The sequence below is a fragment of the Gymnoscopelus microlampas genome (genome assembly GCF_963454915.1).
Source record: "Gymnoscopelus microlampas genome assembly, chromosome: 24".
NCBI classification, from domain to species: Eukaryota; Metazoa; Chordata; class Actinopteri; order Myctophiformes; family Myctophidae; genus Gymnoscopelus; species Gymnoscopelus microlampas.
Window position 1 is genome coordinate 8491072 of NC_139961.1, and position 27870 is coordinate 8518941.

General features: G+C 42.0%; 2 protein-coding genes across 4 annotated transcripts in view; one reads left to right on the forward strand and one right to left on the reverse strand.

The window, feature by feature from the left end:
• gpr180 (G protein-coupled receptor 180) overlaps positions 1-7179 on the reverse strand; it is a 12157-nt gene extending 4978 nt beyond the window's left edge. The window contains exons 1-6 of the mRNA XM_084051205.1: positions 6875-7179; positions 5372-5515; positions 5092-5186; positions 4363-4468; positions 1567-1747; positions 66-115 (exon numbers count right to left, since the gene is read on the reverse strand). Coding sequence (XP_083907331.1) covers positions 66-115; positions 1567-1747; positions 4363-4468; positions 5092-5186; positions 5372-5515; positions 6875-7031 — 733 coding nt within the window. The 5' untranslated portion in view covers positions 7032-7179. The remainder of the gene's footprint in view (positions 1-65; positions 116-1566; positions 1748-4362; positions 4469-5091; positions 5187-5371; positions 5516-6874) is intronic.
• Positions 7180-8478: 1299 nt separating this feature from the next.
• On the forward strand, positions 8479-22759 carry tgds (TDP-glucose 4,6-dehydratase). Of its 3 annotated transcripts, none has more exons than XM_084051226.1 (14): positions 8479-8519; positions 8709-8799; positions 10717-10783; positions 11401-11469; positions 11743-11833; positions 12359-12468; positions 14166-14264; positions 15698-15757; positions 16630-16673; positions 16769-16934; positions 17625-17680; positions 18331-18428; positions 20213-21075; positions 21546-22759. In XM_084051226.1, exons 1-13 carry the CDS (start codon positions 8507-8509, stop codon positions 20353-20355), a joined length of 1107 nt encoding a protein of 368 aa, XP_083907352.1. In that variant the 5' UTR covers positions 8479-8506; the 3' UTR covers positions 20356-21075; positions 21546-22759. The 3 variants fall into 3 exon arrangements, with proteins under 3 accessions (XP_083907352.1, XP_083907351.1, XP_083907353.1); XM_084051225.1 differs by having other exon boundaries at positions 8481-8519; positions 12359-12507; XM_084051227.1 differs by lacking the exon at positions 8479-8519 and having other exon boundaries at positions 8535-8799; positions 12359-12507.
• The last annotated feature ends 5111 nt before the right edge of the window (positions 22760-27870 follow it).

A 27870-nucleotide genomic window follows, 5' to 3' on the forward strand; every position in this document is an offset into this window, starting at 1 on the left:
GAGAGAGAGAACACACACACACACACACACACACACACACAGATGGAGAGGATAAGAGCACATACATTCAGCCAGACTCCCCATCATTGGAATGCCGACACCGTCTCTGGAGTACCTGCAGAAGTGAAGAAACATCACATGGCAAAACACATTAAAACCAAAAAAAAGGAAAACATAATGACAATAAGTCCTAGGATCAAGCACGGTCTCTATGCTTGATCACTTGTTCTATTGTTTAGGTCAGGGGTCTTCAACAGGGGGTCCTCAGAGTTACTACAGGGGGTCCGCCAAATCTTTGTGAGATAAGGTTGGGTTTTTTTTACCACCAAAAAAAAACACTTGAACCCTAAAGTAACCACTTGAACCCTAGCATCCCTTTTCTGAGGAGACCTTTCGGTATTGGAATTTGGCTTATATCTATGAGCCCAAGTACTGCTGAAGTGACAGTACTGTGCAGTGCACATGCATGCCACCTACTGGCCAAAATACGGGGCAAAGGGATACAAAAATGTTAACCGTACAAAGTGTAAGTAAGTACATTCAAGGTGGGGAGGGCAATAACCAGACCACTGAGCCATGTTTTGTGCCAAGTTTGCAGGCAGTCGGAGTGCTTGTATGTTGGCAGAACCCCTGACGAACACCATGGCATGGCCATTTTAATTATAATAGACTAGATGTCGGGGCCTCACATCTAGTTTTCCGTCGTCACATCAGCTTTCCGTCGCGGCCCTCACATCTAGGCCCTAGATCTGAGGCCTGATCTGAGGTTGGTCCAGACAGAGTCCAAAACTCATCAGATGTCAGGGTGTTCAAACTCTCCAAACATTTCCTCTGTCATCCCTTCTAAGACACCACCGCTATTGCACCATTGTTTAAACCACCACTCGTCATAGTCTCCAAACATTTCCTCTGTCATCCCTTCTAAATAGTCAATATCCTCCGTCGTGCTTTAGTGGTGTGTGTAACAGATTCACATCATCATCCTCTTTATCCTTGCCCACATTGTATTGTTCAAGTTCTTCCCTATTTACTTACTTGGCCTAGTCACTATGCACACACGTCATGCGAAGTCCGGCCCCTCTGGCCTCCCCTCTCCTCCCTCCTTTGCTTTGCTTTGCGGCCCTAACCTCTAGTCCCAACCTCGGTCATGTGATAAAGAGGTCAGACTTCCTGTATCTGGTTGCTATGGCAACCTGCCAGCCCAGATCAGGCTGAGGGTCTGATAGGCAAATCAGAGAATCAATCAAGCCGAGAGTCTGATCACAGATGGAGGTGGGGTAAGATGCAAATGATGAGTGATCCTGTGCTTGCTTACCCCGGACGAACCTTCGGAGCTTTTGTCAATTTTGTCAATTAGGGTTAGTGTTATCATTTGAAAATACATTTCTGAAGATTTCCACACAAAAAAAAATCACACATTTCCATGAGTTAACAAACATTTTTTTCACTAGTTTGGGACCCGGGGCAAAACATCTTGATTCCTCTTTTTAAGATAAGTGTGGGAACCATGTGGTCTCTCTACTGTATGTACCTGTGTGAACCACGTGGTCTCTCTATGTACAGTACCTGGCCATGTGGACGTAGTTGCAGAGGGCGGACAGTCCCTGCAGCGCCAGAGCCGTGGACAGGACTCTGAGGACGGAGTGCATGGGGCCGCCTTTCTTCAGGGCGTGGTACAGGGGCTGCACGTAGATGCAGGACGCCACCAAGTACGCCAGGAGCAAGATGAAGTAAAAACTATGGAGGCCTGGAGGGGAGGGGGGGGGGGGAGATCAAAACACACGTATACACACACACACACACACACACACACACACACACACACACACACACACACACACACACACACACACACACACACACACACACACACACACACACACACACACACACACACACACACACACACACACACACACACACACACACACAAACACAGCATCAGATAACATCTTCTTTGCTAACCCAAACAACATCTGTGTTGTTGTTGAGCACATCCAAATGCCTTTGGATGTGCGTGTGTTGTGTGTGTGTGTGTGTGTGTGTGTGTGTGTGTGTGTGTGTGTGTGTGTGTGTGTGTGTGTGTGTGTGTGTGTGTGTGCGTGTGCGTGTGCGTGTGCGTGTGCGTGTGCGTGTGCGCGTGTGTGTGTGTGTGTGCGAATGACTACATTCATGTCAAGTATAAAAACAAACTAACTTAAAATATACATAAGAAATGACTGACACGTTTAATACTCTCAAAATATTTAAAGAAAATTGCGGAAATAGCCGATCTGCAAGCTCACGTTGCTCGTGTTGTGAGCTTGCAGATTGGTTATTTCGACTGTTTTTGGAAAATGTATGAACATTTTTTCCAAATGGAAACAATTATGACGATTATGCAAAAATAATTGCGATTATCTCAAATAATTGTGATCAGGCGATCATGTAACAATGGTGACAGGCCTACCGACCACAGTCCCAAACACAGGCGGAATTAGGCAAACACCAAAACAGCCCATCTACTGTACAAGCCTGCAGATCAGCTACTCTTACTATTAGACCAGTGGTTCTCAAACTGTTTCATGTCAAGGACCCCCAAATTTACACTTATTAGCCCACGGACCCCCATTTGAAAAGATAAGCCAAAAGACCCCCATAAGATTTTTACAGCTCTAGCCGTACAAAAAAAAAAAAGAAAATTCAAGGACCCCCAGTTTGACATGCATTAGGCTACGGACCCCCATTTAATGGCATTTATATCCCCGGGACCCCAATTTCTATTGTAAAATCAATGTTAATTTAACTCTGAGAGTGTACAAATGGAACCAAATGGGCCCGTTAGGGTCCATTTGGTTCCATTTGTACACTCTCAGAGTTACAGACACATAAGGGTCCATTTGGTTCCTATCCATCATTTAGCTGGGGGACCCCCTGGCTGGAACCCCCTCAAGTACCCCCGGGCCCCACTTTGAGAACCAATGGAATTAGACGTACAAGCAAGGTGTATAGGGTTCGAGTGGTTCTTGTTCCATACTGTTGTGTGTATTGATCTCAATATTGTACAGAAATGTGATCCACACTGTATGTAAAAGGTACATGTACACGCGGGAACGAGAGCCCAAGTGACAACGCCCAGCGGTAGCAGCGAGGAGTTCAACATTCAAAGCTATGAAAGGAAGGGAGCACGAGCCCGGCTTCACTATCATCACGCCCAGAAGGTCAACGAGACACCCTGCAGAAACCCTGACAGACCTGGAGGACTACGCCGACGACATCTGCCTGCCCGCTATCTGACCACGTAAAGCAGGCACAGGAGCTCTTGTCCAGAGTGGAGTTAGAGAGTGTGCTAGGGTTGGCCTCATGCTAAATGCAAAGAAAACCGAGGTCATGAAGAACACTGCATTGATCATATGTTGAAACAGATCGCAATTGATGTGTAATCAAAAATCACAAAGGGGAGGTAGGGGGTGTTGTCCGCTTAGCCTAGTTGTGTTATGACTGCCTGTGTTAGGTGTATTTAATTTATGTTGTTTGTTTTTATGTTTATTTTTTTTTATTTTTTTTTTATATTTTTATTTTTTGTATTATCTGTATTGTCTGTACTGTTGTGTTGTTGGTTTTGTCTGTTATGTTTTGTCATGTTTATTTGTTGGAAAAAAGAATAAATACTTTAATTACAAAAAAAAAAAAGAACATCCGCCCCTAACAACAACAGAAGGCACTGTGCTAGAGGGGGTCAGTGACTTTAAATACCTGGGGTCGGCTCCACAGAAAAGGACCTTAAAGGTGAGGAAAGCACTTGCCTGGAGAGCTCTTAATGGCATGACCAGTGTGTGGAAATCCAACCTCCCCCCCGACGCATCAAGATCAGTTTCTTGATGCGTCGGGGGAGTCCGTTCTCCTCTACGGCTGTGAATGCTGGACACTAAAGCAAGCCCTGCAGAAGTCCCTGGACGGGTGCTACACCAGAATGTTACGTGTGGTACTGAACATCAACCAGGACGAGCACATTACCAACAAGCGTCTGTACGGGGCACTACCAAGTATATCAGAAAAGATAGCAGGCAGGAGGATGAGACTAGCCGGCCACTGCCACTGGCACCGAGAATTCCCGGTGAAAAAGCTCGTACTGTGGGAACCAACACACGGGCATCGATCAAGAGGACGTCCCACACCTACCTACGTGGATGTACTAAGGAAAAATGCTGGTGCAGAAAGCACAAGGGAGCTGGCCATATGTATGGAGAACTGAGATGACTGGAGACGAAGTAGAGAGAGACTAATAAAGTTTATCTTGACGACTACATTAAATCTGTGAGCTCGGGGGTGTGTCGGTGTGTGTGTGTGTTCTCAGAAGAAGCTTCTGATTGGACGCCTGACCTGCCTCCTCCGCGCTAAAGTGCTCCAGCGGGTTTCCTGCAGAGTCGGCGTTCAACGTCACAACGGTGAACCTGAGATCAGTCTGAGACGGGATCACCTCGCCTTCCTGGAGAGAGAGAGAGAGAGAGGGAGGGAGAGGGAGAGGGAGAGAGAGAGGGAGAGAGAGAGGGAGAAGGAGAGGGAGAGGGAGAGATGTCAGTGAGAATCAGATCGCTCTCTGGGAAAGAACCGACAGCGACGGAGGCAAAATGGCATCGTTGAAACTTAAAGGAGTAGTTCACCCAAAAAAACCTTATTTTCTATCAATTACACACGCCACGAAGCCTTGAATTCATGGACATTTTTTGTTGTTGTTTTTGTCGCATTCCTGAGCCAATAATTTGATGACCGGGTGGCTGCTCAGTACCGGATACACTCTGCTGGTCTTCGCCGGTCGTCAGATTATTGGCTCAGAAAAAAATCTCCTTAAATTCAAGGCTTCATGGGGTGTATAATTGTTAGAAAATTAGTACTTTTTTTGGGGTGAACTACTGCACGCGCCCGCGGCGGCAAGAGCTGGATTGTGGTCAGCTTTTTTCCCCCCCGTTACGCGCAGGAGGACAGAACAATAACGATCGCGGCGCGATCCCCGTTGATCCGAGTGAGAACACCCGCGTCAACCGCTCCCCGTCTGAAACGGCCTTTAGTGTAACTGTAGTAATGGTGCTTGTAGCGGCAGCAGTGCATTACCTGACATGTGTATCTGTCAACATAGAGAGCCTGCCAGGCTGTGGGCGAAAACTGTCGAGGAATGGTCTGGTTGACTTCCTCCTCAGTGAGGGAAACTAAGAGAGGAAGAAGACAAGATGAGACATGGAGGTTAGGAATCAGGTGTGTGTGTGTGTGTGTGTGTGTGTGTGTGTGTGTGTGTGTGTGTGTGTGTGTGTGTGTGTGTGTGTGTGTGTGTGTCTTGTCTCGTTCTCTTTTCATTTCCCATGCTTTGGGTTAGATCTGTCCCGTTTGGTCTTACTGGTCAGCTGAGCCTTGGCCAGTCTCTCGGAGCAGCTGAGGTTGTCCAGGCCTTGGTCCATGTCCTGGAACAGCAGCAGCCTGGACTCCTTCTGCACGGCCAGGTGAGAGTTGTCCAGCCGGCACACCAACAGACCGCTGTCTCCTGCAGGAGAACAGAGAGGGAGAAACGGAAGATAAATGTCTCAGAAATACATGAAGTGTAAAAGTAGATTGAGGAGTACTCCCGACTTCAAAGTTTGCTTGAGTAAAGGTACAAAAGTATTGGTATCAAAATTTACTTTATGCACAATGAGTACTTTCTACTTTTTGTACATTTTGATACCAATACTTTTGTATGTAACAGAGTATTTTTTCCACTGATCATGTTCAACCCAGATTAGGCACAAACAAGGGAATGAACTCGTTCTCATGCTATACAACAAAAATGTGGAATGCCCTGCCAAAAGGAGTAAAGGAGTGTAAAACCCTACTCACTTTCAAAACTGCCCTAAAGAATCACCTTCAGGAGGCTGCAATTCCAAACTGGCCCCTGTCTAAATCTTAACTTCATCCCAGGACCACAATGGAAACAAGCTACTATAGCAGGGGTCTTCAACAGGGGGTCCGGGACCCCTAGGTCCCGGAGTTACAACGGGGGATCCGCCAAATCTTTGTGTGATATGATTATTTTTTTTACCTTAACCACTTGAACCCTAGCATCCCTTTTCTGAGGAGAACTTTAGCCAAAAATAGCAGATCTACAAGCTCACAACGCCTCGCAGCGCGAGGCGTTGTGAGCTTGTAGATCTGCTATTTTTGGCAAAGAGCTATAGGTGTAGAGGGGCAAAAGACCAAGTAAATAAAAAAAAGTATATAGAGGGGGTCCCTGCTTCATCTCTCTCTCAGCTAGGGGGTCCTTGGCCTGAAAACGTTGAAGACCCCTGTACTATAGGGTTTATTGTCTTATCCTTTTAACAACCATTGTTACATCATATACATCTGCATTGTTTACAAATATGTTCATAAAGTATTCAATGAATCAATGGATCTATTGGTACATGAATGTAGTGACGAACTGTCCATGCTGACAGACAGACAGACAGACAGACACACAGACAGACACACAGGTCTATATCAGTGGTTTTCAACCAGTGGTCCGGGGACCAACAGTGGTCCTTGAGGGAGTACCAGGGGGTCCCCCAGCGAGATTAGTTAACATAGCGTCACAAACATTTTTAACCACTTAACTTTGGCTATTCAAAAATAGCAGATATACAAGCTCATAGCGCTGCACTCTGTGCCGCGCTATGAGCTTGTAGATCTGCTATTTTTGAAGAACCTTGAAAAAGTGTGCATATCTTTGAACATTTATATCTTTTTTAAAGGGAACATTAACTGATATCTTTGCTTCTGGGGGGTCCCTGGCACAAAACATTTTCAAATGGGGGTCCGCAGCCAAATGTATATCAATTTAGGGGTCTTTGGCATGAAAAAGGTTGAAAACCACAGGTCTATATCTTACCTTGGTACATGAATGTAGTGATGAACTGTCCATGCTGCTGTCTGGCCACTTGGCTGTTGAAAAGTCCACTCACAGTCCTGGCAGACGCCTCCTGCTGGCAGCAGAGCAGCAGCACACCCACCAGCACCACCACCACCACACATGATGGGGTCAACATGGCTCAATCATTTAATTCATACATAAATCCTCAATAATATAAAAAACATCATCAATGAATAAATACTGCATCGGTTAAACGATAATGATGATGATGATGGTGATGAGTCCAGTTCCTCTAGTTCATCTCTCTCTCTCTCTCTATCTCTCTCTCTCTGCCAGGATCAATGTCGTTGCCAGATATTGCGAGAGAAACAAGCAACCAGGGTCTATGAAAACAACAAGCCCAAAAAGAGGCGACTATCTTAAGTTCTAGGCCACATGAGCACCATATTGGCTATTTGAAAATAGCAGATCTACAAGCTCACAGCGCGTCACGCTTTGTGGGCTTGTAGATCTGCCATTTTCAACAACAACAACTAAAAGAATATTGGGTAAAAAGGGGGAAATTTGTGGAATATTTGGGATTTTTTGTAAACAAAACAAATCTTGTATGGGAGTCCTTGGCAGTGGCACCAAATACATATTAAGTTGGGGGTTTCCTTGACATGAAAATGTTTTAGAACCACTGTTTAAACAACATTAGGAAACAAGCCCAAATAAACAACTACACTTTAGAAACAAGCCCAAATAAACAACTACACTTTAGAAACAAGCCCAAAAAACAAGCCCAACTAAACAACTACACTTTAGAAACAAGCCCAAATAAACTCAAATTACCAACCAATATTTACAAGCTACTTTAAATAAAAGACAAGCCCAAAATCGCTTATAATAAGCAGACATGGCAACGCTGGCCTGGACGCCGGGGCTTTGATCGACGTCAGCACCAATCCAATGGCAGGGCCAGGCACGTATGACGTCACGCGTGGCGTCCAATCACGGTGGCCACGTGAGAGCTCGGGTAGGTCCCGCCCCCTCCCTCCCCTGGTTTCATACGTGTCAACACTGCCGTACGTCGGCGCTCGACTGTCGTGAACAGTGGTGGAAAAAGTACTCAAATGTTTTTTACGTAGGTAAAAGTATCAATAATGCAATGTAGAAACATTCTGTTATAAGTAAAACAAATAAAATAAAAAGTTGTGAATTGGGTTAACCCTAACCCAATTCACAACATTTCAAATGTATAAAAATCATTTGAAAATAGCAGATCTACAAGCTCACAATGTGCCGCATCACAACGCATTGTGAGCTTGTAGATCTGCTATTTTCAAAAGGCCGAAATGTAATAGGTCTGAAGTGGGTAATGTATGTTTTGTAATAATAATCAAAATCTACAAAGTAACTAATAACTAAAGTTTTCAAATAATTGTAGTGGACTAAAAGTACAACATGTGCCTTTGAGATGTAGTGGAGTGGAACTAAAAGTACTGACAATTGGAAAATACTCAACTAAAGTAAAAAAATATATATAATACCTCAACATTGTACTTAAGTACAAGTACTTGAGTAAATGTACTCGGTTACTTTACAGTAAAGCGCCGTACGTCGGTGCTCGACTGTCGTGAACGAAGAATACCTTTCCTATGCATGTAGATGCATGTTTCTGGTTTGTTTATGGTTTGTTTATGGTTTTAATGAATACAATGACATGGCAGCTTACATGTAAAGTGTTTATAAGAGAGGTGTGTTTGTTTACCAGAGGAAACCATTGTTTTAATTAAGACAATAACAACATGACAGATCAAATGTAAGGAGTTTAAAGAGAGGTTTGTGTGTGTGTGTGTTTGGGAGACAGACAGACAGACAGACAGACAGACAGACAGACAGACAGACAGGATGGGATCCAACAACAGGACAGTTCTGGTGACAGGAGGCTCTGGCTTCATGTGAGTTCAATTCACTTCATAAATACAACGTACACTGAATAACATAATGATAATAATGCAAAACCCTTAACTTTCAAAGTTACAAATGGGTTTAGGGTCAGTTTTTTTTTGTAATTTTAAAGGTCAATGCTACTGTAAATTATTATCTTATTATTATAATGTGCTGCTAGTTCATGACGACAGTATATAAGGTACATTATAGTTTTACTGTATTGCTAGTTTATTACTGTATGTACAGGTGTTTTATAGTTTTACTGTATTGATAGTTTATTACTGTATCTACAGGTGTTTTATATAGTTTTAATGTATTGCTAGTTTATTACTGTATCTCCAGTTGTTTTATATAGTTTTAATGTATTGATGGCTCAGTAATACTGTAAATAAGGGTGATATATTATGATTACATGTGTTGCTAGTTCAGTATTACTGTACATAAGGGTGCATTAGTTTTGATGTTTATCTAGTTCAGTGCTATTGAAGTACAGTAAGCGTGCATTATTATAGTTTTAGTGTATTGCTAATTCAGTAGGCCTACTACAGTAAATAAGGGTGTATAATAGCTTTATTGTGTTGCATTACTGTAAATAAGGGTGTATACTAGTTAATTTATTACTGTAAATAAGGGTGTATAATAGCTTTATTGTATTACTGTAAATAAGGGTGTATACTAGTTAATTTATTACTGTAAATAAGGGTGTATAATAGCTTTATTGTATTACTGTAAATAAGGGTGTATACTAGTTAATTTATTACTGTAAATAAGGGTGTATAATAGCTTTATTGTATTACTGTAAATAAGGGTGTTGCTTATAAAGATGTAATGTGTCCAGTGTTGATTTTGTCGACTAAAACTATGACGAAAAAAAGTTGGTCGACTACCTTTTTTCACTGATGAAAACAACGATACTAAGCTAAATTACTAAAACTAAGACTAAATATATTGACAATTTCGTCAAGAATTAAAAACTAGACTAAAATGTTAGTGAGGGACGAGTGGAGAAGAGATCGTGTAGAACTAAAAGACAAGTGATTTGATGTTTAGTTGCGCCCGTGTGTTGCGCTCTGAAAATAGCAGATCTACAAGCTCACAACGCGTCGCGCTGCGACGCGTTGTGAGCTTGTAGTATAGGGATGCAAATTATCGATCAATTCATTAATTGATAATTGATAACCTTATCAACCGATTAATCGGTTAACTGATAAGCGGCGTTTTTTTAAAATCTGAGAATCTTAATTTCAGATAAAAAAAAAAATCCCCCAAAAAAGTGCTTAGGAGCCGAGATACAGCCTTTTTCAGTAAGTTAAACAAGAAGTGAATGGAGCAGAAAATCTTCAAATCATCATATCTTGGGTTCTGAACATTTAAAAAATAAAAAAATAATAAAAATAAAAATTCAATTAATTGTTAATTGTTTGATTTAATCTGATAATTTCTTAATCGATTAATTCGATTAATCGATTAATTGTTAACATCCCTAGCTTGTAGATCTGCTATTTTCAGCATGTAACCAAGTGTAATATCAGCCATTACGACGCCATCAAGGCACCGCCAACATACATTTTAGTCGACTAAAATCTTATGATATTTAGTCGACTAAAGCTAGACAAAAACTCAAACATTTCAGATGACTAAAATATGACTAAAACTAAATGGAATTTTATTCAAAAGAGTTAAGACTGTGACTAAATCAAAATTTGCTGTCAAAATCAACTCTGAATGTGTCCTGTCTTGTGTATCTTGAGTGCTGATGATGATGATGGTCTGAGGACCGGAACGTCCACTCTCTCTGTGTCACTGTTTGCTCTTTTGTAAGTAAAGGACAATTCCTTCTGCATCTAAAAGAGCCACAGGTTGTCCTTTCAGTGTGCATTTTGTGTTGTTTTATGTGTTCTAAATACCGTCCTGTGTATCAACAGTGGCTCCCACCTGGTCTGCTCTCTGGTCGACAGACACCCAGACTGGAGGATCATTAACCTGGACAATGTAAGTCCTTCCACCTCACTGTCTTTGTGCACGTAGTACGTCCTGGACTGGGAAAAAATACGTGTTATCTACCTTACAATTGGAATCTACAGTCATGCGCCAGAATGTTTGTACGTTCGTCGGTTGCATCAGTGTTGCCAGATTGCGCACGAGCAACAAGCAACCAGCTTCATGCAAAAACACCACGCTGCGCACTGCGCATGCGTGGACGCACTTTCCCTAACCAATTACACGCCACTTCACGCTTACAACTCCTGGACATGGCAACCCCACCCCCCATCCAAATACTGTCTGTCTGACTCTTTGGGAGGGTTGAACGCAGCGAACGCCGTCTCGCTTGGCTGAGCGGGCTGCTTCATCAATCTGTGCCGCACATTCTGGTCCTGCAAGAGCCTGTGTGAATAGATAGATAGATGAACGGGTGAAATGTGTCCGTCTCTCACTTTGCTTTCGTTTTCGGTTTGCGTCTCGAAACAAACACTGCTGTTGCTCTCGCTTTTGGTTTGCGTGTCGAAAACGTCTACAGCCCACTACACGAAAGCCTCGCGCCAGCGACTAGACGGAAGACCCGCACCTCTAGTATCTAATAAACATAAAGTCTTCTGTTTGTCTTCCAGTTGGACTACTGCTGTAGCCCCAGGAGTCTGGAGAGTGTCGAACACCATGAGAACTACAGCCTGATCAGGGTGGGTGTGTGTGTGTGTGTGTGTGTGTGTGTGTGTGTGTGTGTGTGTGTGTGTGTGTGTGTGTGTGTGTGTCTGCCTGTACATCATATCCTGTGTCATGTGCGAAGACAATTGTAACAGGGCTTTGCATGCAAAGAGATGAGTTGCTGAGAGTGAAGCACTAACATCTGTGTGTGTGTGTGTGTGTGTGTGTGTGTGTGTGTGTGTGTGTGTGTGTGTGTGTGTGTGTGTGTGTGTGTGTGTGTGTGTCTGTGTGTGTGTGTGTACACACAGGGTGACGTGTGTAACCCACGGCTAGTGTCCCATCTCTTCAACACAGAGAACATTGACGTGGTCTTTCACCTGGCTGCCAAAACACACGTTGGTGAGAACAGTTTTTGAAAAAAACACAAATCTTCTCTTCTGGGGGTCCCTGGCACAAAACATTTTCAGATGCATGGGGGGGCGGGTCCTTGGCACGAAAAAGTTTGAGAACTACTGATTTAGAAGGCATTTTGGCACTCAGGTCTTTAAGGAGTAGTTCACCCAAAAAATGACTTATTTGGAATGCGACAAGAACTAAAAAAATCTCCATGAATTTAAGGGGTGTGTCATTGATAGAAAACAAGTACATTTTGGGGGTGAACTCCTCCTTTAACCCATTAAGACCTGAAACGCATCTGTGTCACTTTAGATTTCTTTGGCTATTCAAAAATAGCAGAAATACAAGCTCATAGCGCGGCACCGAGTGCCGCGCTATGAGCTTGTAGATCTGCTATTTTTGAAAAATCTTGAAAACATTTTTTTTTAGATTTTTTTCAAAAAACTTTTTTTTTTTTTTCAAGAATCGCCTCAGGTCTTAATGTGTTAACCCACGCCCTTCCTCCCTCCTCCTCTTCCTGTCCCCCAGAGGACTCCTTCCTGTCGCCGTCCTCTTTCCAGCGTGTGAACGTGGAGGGGACCAGGGTGGTGCTGAGAGCTGCGCAGCAGGCCCGTCACGCACCACAGCGCTTCATCTACGTCAGTACTGATGAGGTCTACGGAGACAGTCTGGACCAGGTCACCACACACACACCTACCCCGTCCCATTGTTATCTGCTGAGACACCATGTTGGCCCATAAGGCATCGCGGTGGCGGCCTAGGGCAGCCACTGCGATGCCACTGCTATGGGCATTACCAGCGGTAAGCTGGTCCGGAGACTACAGACCCCAATCCAGGGGTCTTCAACGTTTTCAGGCCAAGGACCCCCTAGCTGAGAGAGAGATGAAGCAGGGACCCCCTTTGTATTGTAAAAAAAAAAAAATTCAGATAAACTTTTGCTGCTCTTTTTTCCCTCTACACCTATAACTCTTTGCCAAAAATAGACGATCTACAAGCTCACAACGCCTCGCGCTGCGAGGCGTTGTGAGCTTGTAGATCAGCTATTTTTGTTTAAAGTTCTCCTCAGAATAGGGATGCTAGGGTTCAAGTGCTAGGGGTCCCCTGTAGTAACTCTGAGGACCCCCTAGGGGTCCCGGACCCCCTGTTGAGGACCCCTGCTCTAGTCTATAAGCCCTCTCTGAGCGATGATAAACACAAACCAGAGACCAGTTAGTTTCTTTTTTTTCCCCTTCTTTTTTTTAAAAGATTCTTTTTGGGCTTTTTATTTTATTTATATTGAGAGAGTTGGTGGGGCAGCAAAGGGTCGTCGGGAACGGGAGTCGTACCCGCGACACACTGTCAGGCTTCACAACATGTGAAGTTATCCCACCAATCATCTCCGTGGATTCACACACACAGCTACACAGCACACACGCCTATCGTATGCGTGGGAATGGCACATGCTATTTGCATACACAGGGCACAGACACAGACAAGTCAAATAAGAAAATATAACACAAATAATAACACAAATAAAACAAAAATAGGACCGCATTCGTAACAGCGCAAGTCCAGTCAACTATAATGTGTCAATCTATGTCAGAAGAATGCGGTTTGGGGAAGGAAAAAAAAAGATAAAAGATATGCATCTTCTTTTTTAATTCTTGCCATAAGTAAAGATATATCCCAAACGAAAACCTGAATCATGAATTAAATATAATAAATAGCCTCCTAAGTGTCTGTTTCCCGTACGTTGTTGAATAACACCAATCACATCAGTGTGAGGTGGGCTGGTTTGGTATCTCCGATCTCCCGCTGCCAATGAAGATCACTTGTACTGGCTGGGCACAGACGGCATTCGAGCGTCGGGTAAATCCTTACTTAAACGAGGTTCCACATAACTCCAGAAAGACGTAGCATACTGTAGGCTACGTCTACACCACCTTAATAAATGAGGGCCACTGTGTCACCAAGAAGAGAGATTCTGCTGCCAGAAATGGCAAAGTCTCTGAGACAATTATGTCAAAGCGTGTCTGAGGGTGATGAAAACAAAACAGTGGAGATCCAGGGGTCAAAATCACTGTTCCAGCCCCTGTATTCAGTGGCCGGTGTCTTAACGTTCAGCACTCAAAAGGTGAGCCGCATCGAGTATAATAAAACAAAAGTTTGAATTCAGCAGGCGCAAAAAAAAACCGGATTGACTTATTTTGAAGTATGCTGCCAGCTTTACTTAGTGATCACGTAAACGTGCTCCTTGCTTCCATACAGTGTTTTATAAGAACCAGTCCAACTCCAACACGGTCAGATAAATGTTGTTGTGTCACGTCAATAAGCTGTGTGTGTGTGTGTGTCTCAGGTGTTTGACGAGAGCAGTTGTGTGAGACCCTCCAACCCTTACTCTGCAACCAAGGCTGCTGCTGAGTACCTGGTGACTTCCTACTGGGACAAATACAAGGTACTACTGTATACACACACACACACACACACACACACACACACACACACACACACACACACACACACACACACACACACACACACACACACACACACACACACACACACACACACACACACACACACACACACACACACACACCTAAGTATGGAATGGATTAAACTGATTTCAGTCTTTTGGTTTCCATAGAAATCGGCATGTCTTCTATGGAATCATGCCATGCACCGAAAATAGTCAATTAGTTTAGTTTAGTTTATTTTGATCATAATTCTTTTAAACAAAACAGTTGAAAATACAGTACAACTTAGTTGCCACTGTCGCAAAATTGCTTGCTCAGGGTGGGACTGTCGGGTCTCTTCTCTACATGTAAAGTGTCTTGAGACAACTTGTTGTGATAAGGATAATTCCTTTTAACAGGTCGTTCATGAAAGTCCTTGCGGTCTTGTTTCCAATGAGAACCTGTGAGCAATTAGGGGTTAAGAGTCTTGCTCAGGGACAAATTTCATTTCATCGACACATATGCTGTCCTGGCCGGGAATCGAACCTGCGGCAACCAGGGCCTCTGGCTCCGTAGGCGGGCTCACTAACCACTCAGCTATGGCCGCCCCATAATTGGTTGGACACTGATTGGACATTGATTGGACACTTTAATACAATTGAATTGAGTCATCAAGATGACTATTTGGCCGAAAAGGAAGCTTATTTTGCCCACCTTATTACCAAAAAAAAAAAAAAAAGAGCATAGTAGCAAACAAAAGAAAATGAACTCACACAAAGCTTCAAATATCACATTTCAGAACAGACTAAAACAAACAAGAAACATCATTTCGGTTTACATCGATCTATAAGCTTACAACTCGCCAACGTGTTGTATAAGCTTGTAGATTGCCTATTTTCGGTTATTCGTTATTTTAAGATTAAAGGGTATTTGAAGTGGCCAAACTATCAATAGAATGCATTGCTCGATCTTCCATGAATCCTAATGATCTCAGATATTTCATAAAAGCAAAAGGTTAACTTTCTGGCGTCTGGCATTTTGTTTTAAAATACAAAATGACTATCCTTCTTTTGTCAGGGCTGATATGGACGACTTTAGCGTCGATCTGCAATTCCTTCAACTGGTTGGCTGTATGACTATACCAAAGCATCATAATTCGACATATTGTGCTAAACTGTTTATGAAACACAGCGCTAGTGTGTGGGGGGCTTCTTTCACAAATCACATATTAGGACGTGAGATTTTAATCTGTGGGTTAAGTCGTGCTGCTGTGTCGTGCCCCCAAAATAGCAGATCTACTGTACAAGCTCACAACGTGTGAGTTTGTAGATGGATTATTTTATTTTGTGCAACACTGTTGTACAGCATAACAAACTATGAATCCGATTTGTAATCTGTTTTTCTCCTCGTGTCTGTTTTTATATCATTACAGTTTCCCATCATCATAACTAGGAGTAATAATGTCTACGGGCCCAGACAGTACACAGAGAAGGTACAGTTCATGTTTAGTTATGAGGTTGTGCATCATAAACAGACTTAAAGCAGCACTAGGTCACTTTTTTCATAATGAATAAAATGTAATTTTGTCCAATCTGTATGGTAGAGTATGTTAACCCATTAAGACCTGGAACTGTGTCATTTTTAGATTTGAGCTAAAAAGCTTTATTTTACACTTTGGGCTATTCAAAAATAGCAGATCTACAAGCTCGTAGCGCGGCACCGAGTGCCGCGCTACGAGCTTGTAGATCTGCTATTTTTGAAAATTCGTGAAAATGTGTGCAAATCTTTGAATATATATTTTTTTAAAGCGAACATTTTTAACTCAAATCTTTGCTTCTGGGGGGTCCCTGGAACAAAGTATTTTGATGGGGGTCCGCGGCCAAATACATATGATTTTGGGGGTCCTTGACATGAAAAAGATTGAGCACCACTGATATAGAAACATACGTTTTTCAGAAAACTGTTGGGATTTAGGAGACATGTAGAATCGGCTTCAGGTCTCAATGGGTTAATACAATATAACTTATATAATTGGGGTGGTTGTATTTTGTCTCCCTGCTCTTCTATTGAGACATTTAGGTCGTGTCTCACCTAGACCCAGGATCTGACACGAATTTTGACCTGATGGTCAAGAATCTTGACTCAAGATTCAATTTATCCCCCGACGTGTTGTGAGCTTGTAGATCGGCTATTTTCACTAGTTTGGGTCTTGGGGAGACGTCACATTTCTCTTTTGGGTCTTGAGCTAAGAAGTTTGGGAACCCCTGCCATAGTGCTAATGTCAAAGGAATCGGATGTGATGGCAGTAAACCTCACATCTGTTCTCCCTCTCTCAAACGGTCTCCATCTTTCTCTTTTGTTCAGGTCATTCCAAGATTTCTGTCCCTCTTACAAGCAGACAAGAAATGGTAAGTTTTCCCTTTCCTTGTGGGGTGTGTGTGTGTGTGTGTGTGTCGCGTTTCACAGTGTCCATAAACATGTTAATTACCTGTCCGTCGCACAGCACCATCCACGGTATCGTACCCAAGTCCCGCCACTTCCTGTTTGTGGATGACGTGATCGAGGCCTTCCTGACGGTTCTGGAGAGGGGTGCCGTCGGAGAGGTTTACAACGTCGGAAACGGATTCGAGATTCCAATCGTGCAGCTGGCCAGGGAGCTGGTCAAGATGGTAGGTTTAGTGGGCCGTGTATCGCGCCATGGATAAAGGAAGAGGAGCTGTGTGTGAGAGAAAGGGGCATAGGGACATGGTTATCTATCTGTCACCAGAAGTCTTAAGAATGCACTTAAAGGACAACTTTGGTTTTTCACAACCAAGGTTTATATTTTAGCTTGTAATTAAAGTAAATAAAAGATGAGTGTAATTTTTTTTTCATTTACTGCTTTCTGTAGTTTTTGCAATTTTCGCAATCGTTTTTACAGTGGGCGGGGGCATTCTGTCCGTTGCCTAAATATGTATTTTTTTTTACACAATAACCCAGGGTTTTCTTTATTATTAATTACAGTAGCTCTTCTAGCCCCCAATAACTCACATCTGGCCATCAAAGACCACAGGACCTGTGTAAAATACATATTTAGCCACCGGACAGAATGCCCCCGCCCACTGTAAAAAATATCACGACAATTGCTAAAACTATAGAAAGCAGTAAATTAAAAAAAAACACTCATCTTTTATTTACTTTAATTACAAGCTAAAATATAAACCTTGGTTGTAAAAAAACAAAGTTGTCCTTTAAGACTTCTGGTGATTAGTAGTTTCGTTCCCTACCTATGTTGAATGCACTTATTGTAAGTCGCTTTGGATAAAAGCATCTGCTAAATGACTGAAATCTAATGTAATGTATCTGGATGTGTGTTACAGGTGAAGAACGTACCCGAATCGCAACTGGACGACTGGCTGGAGTTTGTGCCCGACAGGTGAGTCCACCCACTTCCCACTCCCGTCTGGCACCCGATGAAGGCCCACCGTGGCCGAAACGTCGTACGAACGTAATGATTCCTGTGTCTTAAAGTAAACAAAACACTCAGGAGCAACGTTGCTGTGCAGACTTTTATTCTTTTGAACCGTCACTCCGTGTCCAGCACCGGCAACGAACCGGATGTGCGCAACCCATTGTTCTGAACCAGTATAGTGTCTCATTACAAATACATTCAGCACGCCTTTTCTATTCTATAGTTAGATAATAGAAGTACAAGCTCGCAGCGTGATTCGAAAATGACAGATGCTTTCCCGGTTTTTATGGGTTAAAGGGATAGTTACTTTTTCTATCGATTGGTCACCGTATGGAGACTTGAATTCATGGATATATACATGTTTTTTGACGCATTCCTAAGCCAATAATTTGATGACCGGCAGCCGTTCCGGACCGCTGCCAACCGGTCCGCTGGTCGTCAAATTATTGGCTTAGGAATGTGACAAGAAAAAGAAAATCGATAGAAACAAAGTATTGTTTTGGGTGAACTATCCCTTTAATGTCATTTGTTTCAAATTGACACCGTGGTTAATGGAAATTGCTCACCACCACCAATCAACTCTGTAACCTTTATACTGTAACTGTGACCTCCAGGCCACGGGTGGACCTACGCTACCCCATCAGCTCAGAGAAGCTGCAGCGGCTGGGATGGAGAGCCGAGGTGTCCTGGGCTGAAGGCATCAGACGCACAGGTACGTGAACGCATCGTCCATCACCTCTAAGAGCCCTGGGTAACATGATGTACATGTTAAAGTACTCATGTGGCCCATAGTTGCTTCTTTTGGGCTGGTTTTCCTAGACCTGGTTGCTTGTTTCTCTCGCATAATCTGGCAACACCGACTGCGTCCTCTCCCACCGAACCCAATCAAAAATTATTCCCCTGGAGTTTCTTTTTGTACAATAATAGTTTGATATGTCCATGGTTTCAGAGTGTAGAACAGAGAGTAACAACATGCTTTGATCTCGCCGCAAAACCGGGCTCCTATGGGCTATAGTTCCAAACATTGGAACTATCTCATTGAGATAGACAGAGCACTTCCGCATTCCATTCTTACAATTCTTACAGCCCCACTGTGGGTGAAATATAAGAAGTAGAGCTTACGCAAACTGCAAGTAGCCTATAATGACTGTCTACAAAAAGCATTATTTTACACTTTAGGCTATTCAAAAATAGCAGATCTACAAGCTCATAGCGCGGCACCGAGTGCCGCGCTACGAGCTTGTAGATCTGCTATTTTTGAAAAATCGTGAAAATGTGTGCAAATCTTTGAATATATATATTTTTAAAGCGAACATTTTAAACTCAAATCTTTGCTTCTGTGGTGTCCTGGAATAACATATTTTGATGGGGGTCCGTGGCCAAATACATATAATTTTGGGGGTCTTTGACATGAAAAAGTTTGAGCACCACTGATATAGAAACATACGTTTTTGAGAATACTGTTGAGATTTAGGAGACACGTAGAATCGGCTTCAGGTCTCAATGGGTTAAAGAAGCCCAGGAGCACTAGAGCCAGTGAGCTCTTTTGTACTCTGGGTCTAACCACCTTCTTGGCTCTGCTGAGGAACCTGACCTACAAATTCATGCGCAGACTGGATTGCTCCTTGAATGGAATAATAAGTCTGTTGACGGACCCTGGACGTAGTTCTTCTGTCAGGTACACTTCTACGATTAAAAGAGGACGCTGGCGTGACTGCCTCTCTTAGTGTTTTTGATTTCATCGGTAAAAATGATTTCTATTGAATGAACTGTATTCAAAGACTGTGACCTGTGGGGATGGGCAATAGATCTGTATTTTTTTAATCTGTGATGTATTGTTCTACCCTTTGGGCCATGAGCCTCTAATAAATTTATATAATGGGAATCGACGCTAGTGTCAGAACTCTCTTTATGGCTCTGCATCTTTTTTTCCTGACTTGTAGCGCGACAAAACAAGACTAATTAATGCACATTGTGTTGGGAACAAAAAAAATGCGACGCAATTTGTGCCGTCCTGTTTTCTAAAATCACACGCCTCATTTTTAGAATGAATACTACCAGACTTTCCTCCGCGGTGGAAAGCCTGGTGACGCGAGGTTAATGGAGGAGTAGGGAGACTGCAGATGTGCTTTTATATTGTATTAACCTACTCATGTTTTATTAATTTACCCATTAAGACCTGGAACGCATCTGTGGCATTTTTAGATTTGAGCTAAAAAGCATTATTTTACACTTTGGCCATTTAAGAAAAAATACAGATATACAAGCTCATAGATCTGCTATTTTGGAAAAATCGTGAAAATGTGTGCAAATCTTTGAAAATGTATATTTTTAAAGTTTTTTTTTTTTTTAACTCAAATCTTTGCTTTTGAGTTAAAAATGGATCTAGGAGACATGTAGAATCGGCTTCAGGTCTTAATGGGTTCAAATTAAGTCCTGAATTGGAGCTCCGAGCACTTCTAATTGCTGTCCCGTGTTTGTGTGTGTGTCCTTCAGTCACATGGTACGAAGACAACCCAGACTTTTGGCTGGAAGCGGGCGATAACCAAGGACCAACCAGGAGCGAGCTGGAGAATGCGTCGGGGCTGTTGAACCTTCTGGACAGGAGAGCCCCAGAGACCCAGCGTGCGTACATCTAGCTGCCACTCTGGATTCCCATTTGATTCCACAACTGACGACGGCCCACAATCGTCACTGCGACGCCATTTTTGGAGCCAGCGGGCAGCCAATCTTCATCATTCACTCCATAATACAACCACTCTATATTAGAGCATTACATGTTTTTCCCTCTCTCTGAAGTCATCTCAGGATTTCCAGAAATGTGACCAACAAGTAGGGTGACCACCCGTCCCCAAATTGGAATCTCTGTCCCGCACAAGCAGAGCAATGTCCCGAAAATCAAAGATATGAAAGACACATATACATATATATATATGTTTTTTAATAAATCGGTAAAATCAGGCAAAAATTATAATTAAATAACATAACCCTAACCTAACCCTAATCCCGAAATAAAGAAACCAAAAACTGGAAAAACAAACCCAATCCACCCAGAACCGTGAAAACTTTGCATGAGTCCAGCGATGTCCCGCGAAACGGGTTCATCTGTCCCTCAATGGGCCTGTTTGAAGGTGGTCACCCTACCAACAAGAAGCAACATGCATTTCACCCAATGTTTATCTGACAAGTAAACAAATGTGAACACAAGACCTTCAGGATATGAAGAATCAAGTATAAGTATTATAAATGCTCGTTACTCGAACTGCGAGAGCTTTGGGCTGTGGACCAACCATTTTGGATGCTGTCGAATGGGACATTATCACGTTTAATCAGACTATTGATTGGTCTAAGTAGGTGTAGTCAAGGAATATTATCAGAATAATGTCATATCTGGGAATAACTTCCTTACCAAGAAATGTCTTCACCAATGTGTTTGTAAAAGTGTCTAGGAACACATCTCACAAAGACTGAAATGTAGTTTCCCTGGGCCTAGGGGAATTTTTGACAGCTGCTGAAAGTTGGCGTACCCACCATAACCTTATGCGGGGGGGGGGGGGGGAATCAAAATTTAATTCTGTTTTAAGTAGCATGTGAGGGGTAAAACTTGGGTTCTTTTATGATTCTGAATCCATTGCAAGCATTTTTGCACCAAAACCACTCCTTGGGCTAAAAACGGCCCAATCTCAATGGGCTTTTTACACACAAAAAAATACCTGGAAAAGGTTGGCTATGGCCGTTTTTTTTTCTCGCTTTTACAAACACATTGGTGAAGACATTTCTTGGTAAGGAATTTATTCCCAGATTTTTGAAATATCCCCTGACTAGTGAGATACTGGCCTAACGACGGGGCTCAGCAGGTGTTTTGCATAAAGTATAGTTTTGGACCGCGACGGAGGCGTGCCGTCTCAAGCGAACTTCAGCCACGAGAGGCACCACCGATCGAGCAAGTTGCCGTGCCTATTTTTGAATAGGCACAGAATCGTCGTAAATCATGTTTTTGGGGCGAGCGTTTTCCCCCAACTTTCATCAACCCAATGAATAACGACAAAACACCCACTGAGCCCTGTCGGCAGTGGTGGAAAAAGTAGATAAGAAAAAAAGAGAAGATATTTTACTGAAGTAAAAGTAGCAACACCACAGTGTGGAAATACTTTGTTACAAGTAAAGTAAAAGGGCCTGTGTTCAAAATGTTACTTGAGTAAAAGTACAAAAGTATTGGCATCAAAATGTACTTAAAGTACCAAAAGTAAAAGTACTAAAATGTTTGAAAATAGCAGATCTACAAGCTCACAACGCGTCGCGATGCGACGCGTTGTGAGCTTGTAGATCGGCTATTTTCAAATAGCCTAGGTATAAAATAGTCCTTAAAGTGGTTAATGTATGTTTTATAATATAATAATTCATATCTACAAAGTAACTAGAGTTTTCAAATAATTGTAGTGGAGTAAAAGTACAATATTTGCCTCTGAGATGTAGTGAGTAGAAGTACTGTAAAAGTATAGGCAATTAGACTCCAGTAAAGTAAAAGCACCTCAAAATTGTACTTAAGTACAGTACTTGAGTAAATGTGCTCAGTTACTTTACACCACTGCCCATTATCTCACCTACTTGAGGCAATCAATAGTCTGATTATGTCCCATTCAGCGCATTGACAGCATCCGGAGCCGGTGTGAAGACAAAAGGCCTTTTACTTACGTGTGGCTCGCTCAGCAGAGCAACATTTGACCGGAGCCACAGTGAAACCGTTGGTATATATATATATATATATGTTGATGTTCGTCCAGTCTCAAGTGTGACCAAAAAAAGAATAAGCTCCAACTAAGCTCTGCCAGTGGCCGAAAGGACAAATCAAACTGGTCGTACTGGGAAACTCCCAGTGCTGCCACTATGAATGCATTTTGAAACATGGCATTACAGTAGTAGTGTATACTGATCGAGCTCCATTCATCGCTGTTATTTCCTAAATTATATTGATTTTACAAGACCAAAAGAGATTACCTTTTGCTTATAAAATGTATTTAAATTAAAATAAACAGTATTAACAACTTCATATTGGACTCAAATACATTTCTACTGATTTAACAATCACTTCTATACAACACCAGTGGTGGAAAGTAACTAAGTACATTTACTTGAGTACTGTACTTAAGTAACATTTTGAGGTATTTGTACTTTACTTGAGTATTTCCAATTTCCGATACTTTTACTTCTACTCCACTACATCTCAGAGGGAAATATTGTACTTTTACTCCACTACAATTATTTGAAAACTTTAGTTACTAGTTACTTTTCAGATATAAATTATGATATAATGAAACAAACATTAACCACTTCAGCCCTATTTTATACCTAGGCTATTTGAAAATAGCAGATCTACAAGCTCACAACGCGTCGCACCGCGACGCGTTGTGAGCTTGTAGATCGGCTATTTTCAAATATTTAGTACTTTTACTTTTGGTACTTTAAGTACATTTTGATGCCAATACTTTTGTACTTTTACTCAAGTATTTTTTTAATTCTGGACTTTTACTTGTAACAGAGTATTTTTATATTGCAGTATTGGTACTTTTACTTAAGTAAAGAATTTGAGTACTTTTTCCACCACTGCTTCTATACAACACACACACACACACACACACACACACAAAACAGACAAAACGCTCGTCATACATTTGCAAATCCAAATTTCTTTTAATTGTGGTAAAATCAGAATAGATGCACAGATAAGTCATTTTCTTTTTTCTCTTCGTGCAGTGCTCTTCGTGCACAGCTACTAAACTAATACATAAAGCAAATACTAACTATCAGGCCTGGTGGTAGTGGTGGTGCGTTAGGTGGGGTGAGGGGGGGGGGGCAGAGGGCACTGGCCTTTTCAATTGAGAATTGCAAGGTGTTTTGCACCTAGAATAACGATATCAAATCATCGTCCGATACATTACATTGTGTACATTTAAACTTTTTTTTTGTGGGGGGGGTTTATGAGTTTGAACGACGCCCTTAAAAAGTCTTAAATCCAGTTGCTAGCAGAACTCACCCACACGAGTGAGGTTAGTCCCTTAGCCTTTCTGAAAGTCCACGAAAGCACAAATGAATGAAAGACTTTTCACTTTGGAACCGGCGTCAGTATTTTGGGCGTCATTTAAAAAAAAAAAAAGACATCGCGAAAATAGCAGATATACAAGCTCACGAGGCATCGTGAGGCGACGCGTTGTGAGCTTGCAGATCGCACGTTTCCGTACGGCACGGTATAAATTAGGGCTAAGGGCGGTTCATCAAATCCCGTTCCCGGGGCTCCTCTAGTTAGCTCTTCACCAATTGGATGGATTTATTTCTGGTCATGACCGAGTGCATTTCCCGCCCCCCCCCCCCCAAACCCTCACCCCACCGATGCATCAGCACTCCGGAGGCCTGCAATATGCAGATTACAACAACATATCAATAGAACCACACATTTAATTCTGTGTTATACAGACTTTTTAAAGATCGCCCACTTTGCCAGACGCTCACAACAAGGGTGTAAGAGGAAGGAGAACAGAAAACTCAAAACAAAATAATACTAAAAACATCTTTTTTGAATCGACTTGGAGAGAAATCTGGACACTTTAGGTTTTTTTTTGGTACTTGATAGTACTGCAATGCTGTCTTTTTTCTTGTTTTTAGAAAAATGGTTTTAAATTATAGCTATTTTAAATCTATTTTATTTATTTATTTGTTTATTTATTTTTTAATCCAAACCTTGGCATTGTTGGTTGCATTGTTTCAAATTCCCGTCGCCAATTGAAACCATTTGATCGCAAGATTATTACGGTGATTATTATTATTATTAGCGATGGATCCTGTCTCAGAAAACAGGTCGCGGATCTGATATCGAGTCCAATATGACTTTAAAGGTAACTCATGTAGGATCTTCCCCAAATATATCACTGTTTGGTGAATTCAGATCATAAGACTCCGCGTGAGGTGTTTTCTTTGGCCATATTACAGTACATTAGTTATCGTCCTCACTCTTTTTGTCTTGGATTTTCTTGTTTCTTTTAGTTTTTTTTTTTCTCTAGATAAAACGACAGCACAAGTAGGCAGGACGCTACTTGCGCTTTTTTGGGGCTGGGGTTGGCATAAGAAAGTGCCATCCCATGTCAATAACACAGTGATATATTGAAGAGAAACCCCCACACGTCGCATCTTTAACATTTAAAAAGCTCACACTACCCCAGAAAAATAGAAATCTCCACTCATACCGATGACATTCGACATTCAAGTGCCAGTGTTTTTTGTTATTTTTTTTTTGTTATTTTTTTTTTTATGTTTACTGTCTTTTGGTCAAGTCACTTTTTTAAAATATCAACTTTTTTTTTTCATCGTTAGGCTTACAAAAATAAATATTTCTCAAAAATGCTCGATAAATTATACAAACTAGCAGCGAAAGTAGACTCTAGTACTTGTGTGTGCAAATAGCTAAATCCCTCCAGTGACAGGTAACTAGAATTCCCCCTGGTCCCAAAGAAATTCTGCTTCATAGTTGTGAGAAAAAAAAAACCATCCCCTCTTTTTCAAAAACTCAAACTACATTTCAGTCTGGACGCCCCTCCCCTCCCCCCTCACACACACACACACACACACACACACACACACACACACACGCACGCACACAAACTAAACACCCGGCCTGGAAGCTTTGAGGAACTCTCTCCTTGTATGACACCTATGCTATAAAAATCCTGGAGGGTTAATGTAACTCTGAGCCTGTACAAATGTAACCAAATGGACCCGTAAGGGTCCATTTGGTTACATTTGTACCGGCTCAGAGTTACAAATGGATACATTAACACTGGATTTTAGTGTGTAGCGGCTATCAGTTGCAAACTGTTCACTTGTCTCTCTAACACGCACACACTTACACACACACACACACATACCCGCACACAACGGAAACACTTCTCGGAAGCTTTGACTTTTTTTCCTTCTAAAGACGTAATTGTGCAATAAAAAGAACGTTTCTAATAAGTGTAAAACTACCACTTTTTGTTCACTTTCAAAACAACCAAGAAAGTGGGCCCGACAGGCTGCAAAAGACAAAAAAACGTATAGCACCATTTTAATTGTTCTGTATCCATTGGAAAACCTCCACTGTTTATAAAGTCAAGTCCGCTCCGGTGACCCTGCTTTGCGTGTCAGCTCGTGGCTCTGCCACATGGGTGAGCCTGTAAATTAAGTGACACAACACCGTCACCCACTGGGGGGTGTCTGTGGTCATTTTTAAGGCATCGAAGCGTTTTTTTTTCTTTTCCTTTTCCCTACAACGGGGTTGGAACAGTTTTGAAATGAGAACTCGGGAGGAGATCAGCCAACGCTGAATTCTTACTTAGCCAAAGCAGACGACACGTACAAAATGTTACAAGAAAATAAAAAATAAAAGACATTGATGTACTATAATCAAATGTGCTTTCGTCGAGCAAATAAATAAATGTACTGGGTGTTGAATTTTAAGCAGTTTGAAGCTGAAATCGGTATATCGAACATTTTCCCAAAGTGGAAAAACCAGCCCTGATCATCGCATACGGCGATACAAAAATCAAGGCACCATGCCAATGTCATATAAAATGTATAGCCTTTGTTTCTCTTTTTTTAAGGGATTCACTGACATTTTAAAAACTGACTCGGAGGTACCGTCAAAAAATATATAATTTGCTATAATACAGGTTTTATCAGTTTTAGCCAACAAAACAACAAAATAAGCTCCTATTTGAAAGGTAACGGCTAGTGACACCTTTTTTATTCTTAGCTGTGCGCTGGTGCCTTGCATAGAAAATGGCCGCTCTACAAGCTCACAACGTATCGCCCGGCGATGCATAGATCGGCTATTTTCGATGCGTGACACGATGCCGAACCAAGTATAAATCAGGCATAAGGAATGCCAATTTCATTTCTCTGAGATGTTGGGAAGCTCTCTTATTTTGTGGTCTTGTTTGAAGACATGCAGTAGCTGCCAACGAATAACACAAAATGTCAATGCATGCGCGTTTGCTTCATTAATGTAATGGCATTGATTTCAAATATGTCAACAAGGAAATATTACACGTTACCAGGCATTAACATAATTTTCTTAATCCCTTGCGACACGTAAATCCCTAAGACACGTGGAAGGGGGATTGTGCCAACGAGCCACTTAAGTGCCAGTGCCCTTGTAGTAAAGGAAAGCTAAGACTAACATGACATTTAAAAAATGCCACAGTATCCCTTTATTATTTTGTATGTACACCGAACACTTACAGCAGTCAAAGTGCAAAAGATGTCAATTTATTTTGGGGAAAAAAAGCACTCTGGTCCCGATCGCTTGGGACTTAAAGACTTGTGTCGTTCTATTCCCCAGCAAGCAGTGCGCAACATGGAAGCTGTGAGACAATGTGACGGTGTACCAGTTGATCCTGGATGTGCCTAACTTACACTCCTTCGTATGACGGGTCGCGTGCCGAAAATAGCCGATCTACAAGCTCGCAACAGTGTCGAGCTTGTAGATCGGTTATTTCGGCGCACGACACAAAGCGGCCTTAAGAGCCTGGCGTGACGACGGTAAACATACAAAAGCCGACGTGAACACAAACTTCCTGTCTATCGGCCAACCAGGAATCTTCAATAAGCTGCAACAATCTATCGAATCCTATGACAGCATGGGTGTACAACAATACACATTTAAACACATCATTGTAAGGCCCTCGCTTTTACTTGACTTTCAGTTTCAAGAAAGAGGTTAAATCAGCGTAAAAGTCCTCCAAAAAATGCTACATCTACAACAATTCTTTTAGTTTTTTTTCCATCCATCCCATCACAGTCACCTGATTGTCATTTGCACCTGCGCTATGACTCCTGAATTCAGCTATTCAGCTATTGCTGAGGATTATAAAATGTGCAGCCCTGCCTCGGGGGCCTTAGCGTGTGGACTTCGTAGTAGTTTTACATGGGGTGGGCTTTAATAAAAAAGAAAAGAAAAGAAAAACAAGGGTATCTCGGTGCCACGCCAAATCACACCGAGAGTCGGCATGAGCATCTTCACCGAACAAGCTAGCAAATATCAGTTCAGACAACTTTATGGGAGAATAAAAAATAAGTTATTTGTGCCGAGGTGCGCCTGAAAATTCCAACATGACCTGCACGAG

What these genes read in the sequence shown, in the direction of transcription:
- tgds (XM_084051225.1), top strand. An exon ending in ACGGAGACAGTCTGGACCAG is followed by an intron (nt 12,508 to 14,165) that starts GTCACCACACAC and finishes TGTGTGTCTCAG; the next exon opens with GTGTTTGACGAGAGCAGTTG. An exon ending in TTACAAGCAGACAAGAAATG is followed by an intron (nt 16,674 to 16,768) that starts GTAAGTTTTCCC and finishes TCCGTCGCACAG; the next exon opens with CACCATCCACGGTATCGTAC.